This window comes from Triticum urartu, chromosome 1A (genome assembly GCF_056163025.1).
Source record: "Triticum urartu cultivar PI428250 chromosome 1A, HENAU_Tu73, whole genome shotgun sequence".
Lineage (NCBI taxonomy): Eukaryota > Viridiplantae > Streptophyta > Magnoliopsida > Poales > Poaceae > Triticum > Triticum urartu.
In genome coordinates, this window is record NC_141873.1 from 23,485,850 (window position 1) to 23,489,804 (window position 3,955).

Here is a 3,955-nt window from a genome sequence, read left to right on the forward strand (position 1 = left end):
TATTCACGCTCATTACACCAAGTCTCTCGGTAGTCGGTAGACATATTCCATCGGTTTGTGCTCCAGTTCCAGTACAGGAGATTGGTACTAGTACTTCGGGAGTTTGGGTCAAGAGGGTATGCTTGGCCTCGAATAAAAAGATCTGCAGCTGGATGTCGACTGTCTCGTTGCAGAAGAGCAGATAATAAAAAAGGGGATGACAAGGAGAAAGAGGAACCCTTCGGCTTCCTTGCGGCAGGGTGGCACTACCAGTTGTACTTTTGCCCTCTTCCCATTTGGGTCGGCCGGTCGTAAAGCTGAATGTTATCACGTGGTTCCATGGCCAGGCTATTGTGTATGTGGAGATCAAGGCTGCAAATGGTTCCTCTAGGCTTATCCTTCATCTAGATCTCCATGAGAACCGTGGCGATTTCCATATGAATGAAGCAACCAACATTGTCGCCCGTCACACTAGAAACAACCATCCTAATGCCTCCCAAGCCGACTAATCAGTGTCCTATGGCCTCCTCCATTCCTGAAAACCAGCTCGGTTTACATGATCTCAACCTAGCTAGAGGGAACAAATAATACCAGCATATCTAGTGAATTTTCCCGGCTCCCGCACGGGGTTTTATATGAATTCCGAAATCAGGAAGAGGAGAGAAAGCTATTAATTCGTTTTATTGGGGAGTAAGGGATACAATTACTAGCACATGTCTAGCATATACCACCCATATATACGTACCCAATCACATGTCTAGCACATGTATGTGGTTGGCTCAGGTGCGAATGTATGTCCAGTCTATGTTGGTCGATGCTGAAAAATATGGGATTCACTTTCCCAAAGGGAGTGAATGAGTTAAAGGACCAACCCAGACACGTAGTGATGGGGAGAGAGGAGAACAGAAAGCAATTTTCTGATTCTATTGAACACGTCTCAATGAAATGGCCCGGTCTTTGATTTTTTTTTTCTTAAGACGTCATTTCATCACATTGTTTGTGTTTATTGCACATGATACTGTTTTACATACATCAAAGACACATAACTGTATTATAGTTTCAAGTGACAATACGCAATCCTCTAAAGACGAATAGGTGTGCTCTTTTACATAGTTTTCTTTAAGAAAAGCTCCCCATTTTTTTGCAAGAAAGTTTGCCTTATTTCTTAAAAAGAAAGAATGAAGTTGAGAAATGCACATCTACTATGCAAAGGAAACATTGTGACTTGGTCTAGAATGAGAAAAATCTAATATCATTTGATAAGAACGCATGTTAATTACAAACGCCCCACAGTTTCTTTTCTTCTGGGGAAAGAAAGAAAGGCAATCTCATTCTCGTCAGTGTGCTTAGCCTCCCAGCGACTTATCCCCGCTGACGACCTCTTGGTCGTCGGTGATGAGAGGGTGGCCGGATCGCCAACGTGTGGATCCATCTAGCAGTAGGGTTAGGGCCTTATTAGCTTAGCTTAGGTAAAGCGGTCAGTGCATAATACAATAGAAGCACCATTTACGTTGCAAAAAGAACACTCAATGAGAGTTGATAAATCTTGTATGGATGAATAAATGGATCCAGCGGTAGCTGGTGGAGCTTCATGTTCATTTTGGGAAAATCACCCCGACTAACAACTATATGTAAATTAGATCCTTCTACTAGCTCCTGTGGGATATATCTAAGTTATCCATCAAACATCTGACGGCTTTACTCAGTTTTCCCGTTTTGGACACTAAACTTGTTTCCTTCACAACGTGATCCTCCTCGTCCACCATCTCACACATCAGCATCATATCCCCGTCATCTCCTTCCTCAGCCACGAGCTTCCTCAACTATGACCGCCCATTTCTTCAGTGCTCCATGTGGTGATTTCAATATGAATGAAGCAACCAAGACTGTCAGTCACACTAGAAACAACCGTCCTAATGCCTACCAAGCCTACTAATTAGTATCCTATGGCATCCTCCATTCCATTAAATCAGCTTTCTTTCCATGATCTCAACCTAGCTAGAAGGGACCAAATAATACTTGCATGTCTTGTGCATTTTCAAGGCTCCTGCGCTGGGTTTTATATGAATGCCGAAATCAGGAAGATGAGAGAAAGCTATTAATTGTTTTTATTGAGTTGTAAAGGATACAAATACTAGAACATGTATGTGGTTGGCTCCCATATCCAATCACTTGTCAGATGTAAGTTAAGTGGCATGTCCTCTGTTTACCAGCCATATTATATTGTCGTGCATCACCTCATGTGCGAATGTAAGTCCAGTCTATTATGTTGTCATCGATCAAAGATTGTGCAGATCCTAACGTGTTTTTCCATTTTGCACAGTAATAGTTCTTTCCTTTCCCACGTGATCATGTGGACCATTGAGCCACCTATATATATACTTCGTCCTTATAATTCTCTTGGCGCGCTGCACTCTCTACCATTATCTCCATGCATGCATTCAGCTTCCCACCGCTCCACTTCAAACTAGATGGTCCTTATTTTCATCCACATAGTGTCCATATCAAGTCCATCCTTTTATTTAATTGCAAATGGGAGCTCGGTGATCCTAGGAAGAAAAGCTTATCTCGTGCATGTGTAGTCCCTGAAAATAGTCCAAATACAATGCACTATATTTACCTAACTCTTGCATCCTCGTTTTTCTCAGGGGCTTCCATGTTTGAGTGGCAAGTTGGAATAAACTCCTACTTAGAGCACCCTCTTGCTCTTGATCATGAACGCATCTATCATTTGGTGATCTTCAATGGTGATATCTTTGTCGTATACGCTCTTCTAAGGCTCCACATTATACACATGACTCCAGGTAGGCCTACAGTATGACATGATGGAACTCATAAAACTACTAAATGCGGAAAATAAAGTTAGCAATGAAGATAAGAGGGAAAATACTTATAGATTGTTGCTCCTGAAAGAGGGACTGTGCACTGGTCACTGGCTGGCTCGTGCGCTGGCTCAGGCTCGGGTCGATCCGACGGAGCTGTGTGTAGGAGATAGTAGGAGTGATCACATCATCGAGAACCGCCTCCCGACCGTGCTCCTTGGGCCCCATGCTCACCACCGCCCTCTCGTCCAGATCCGCCGCAATGGGGTCAGGTGTGTCAGGATGTAACTTCAGATATGCTTCGGAGTAGGCCTTCTTCCTCCCCGCGGTCTTCTTGCCGTAGTACTTGGGCTCGCCAGGCTTGGGGTCCTTCCGCGTATGGGCGATCTCCCACGCCTGCATGTGTGAGAGCGGCCGCTTCAGTTTCTCCTCCTGCACCACCAAACAGAGGTTAGTCATACATAAGAAAGTGATGGTAAATAGAAGAAGAAGAATGTTTAATGGGGTTAGTCATACATTAACCTCCTTGTGGAGATAGTGGTTTCGGTTTCCCTGAGCATGTACTCCCTCCTTCCCTCGGTTAGCCTTGTTTTTCATTCTCATAGCCGCCCAGGCTCTAGCCTCATCACACCAAAGATCCACCAATGCCGCCCAGGACTCGTCTTTTCCATAACACCAATTTGGACACACCTACATAATGAAAGCATAATGGCATGTCAACGCGAAACGGTGAAATGTACCACAAGGTACTGAAAGCATAATGAAAAATCTTTTATACTTACCGCCAAGTACTCGTGCCTCTCTAAGGTAATGCCCATCCTCCGCGCTTCTTCCTTGGTCATCTTCACACCAAGAGCGTCATGATAGTATGTCGAGATGGCCACATAGCGCACCTCGTACTGCATCTGGCGGGCCTCCTTCTTGAATTGGCGCAGCATGATTTGGTCCGCTCTGGCCCTGTGCTCCGGAAGAACTCGATAGAATTTCTACAATAATGCATGAAACAATAATGGAAGAAGCCATGAGTTAAATCATTCATGAAACTAGAATGGACATGTGCTTCTGAAGAGAACTCACCCAGAAAGTAGTGATCACGGCCTTGGCATGGGTCTCATGTTCCGCGTGGAGGGCCGCATCCCTGTGGTCCCAGCTCG

At 44.6% G+C, this 3,955-nt stretch overlaps 1 protein-coding gene across 1 annotated transcript; it reads right to left on the minus strand.

The window, feature by feature from the left end:
• Positions 1–2,822: 2,822 nt before the first annotated feature.
• On the minus strand, positions 2,823–3,706 carry LOC147988635 (uncharacterized). The gene is made up of 3 exons (XM_087535324.1): positions 3,584–3,706; positions 3,318–3,491; positions 2,823–3,233 (listed from the first exon to the last, which is right to left on the minus strand). The coding sequence occupies exons 1-3, from the start codon at positions 3,704–3,706 to the stop codon at positions 2,823–2,825; spliced, it is 708 nt and encodes a 235-aa protein (XP_087391450.1).
• Positions 3,707–3,955: the final 249 nt, after the last annotated feature.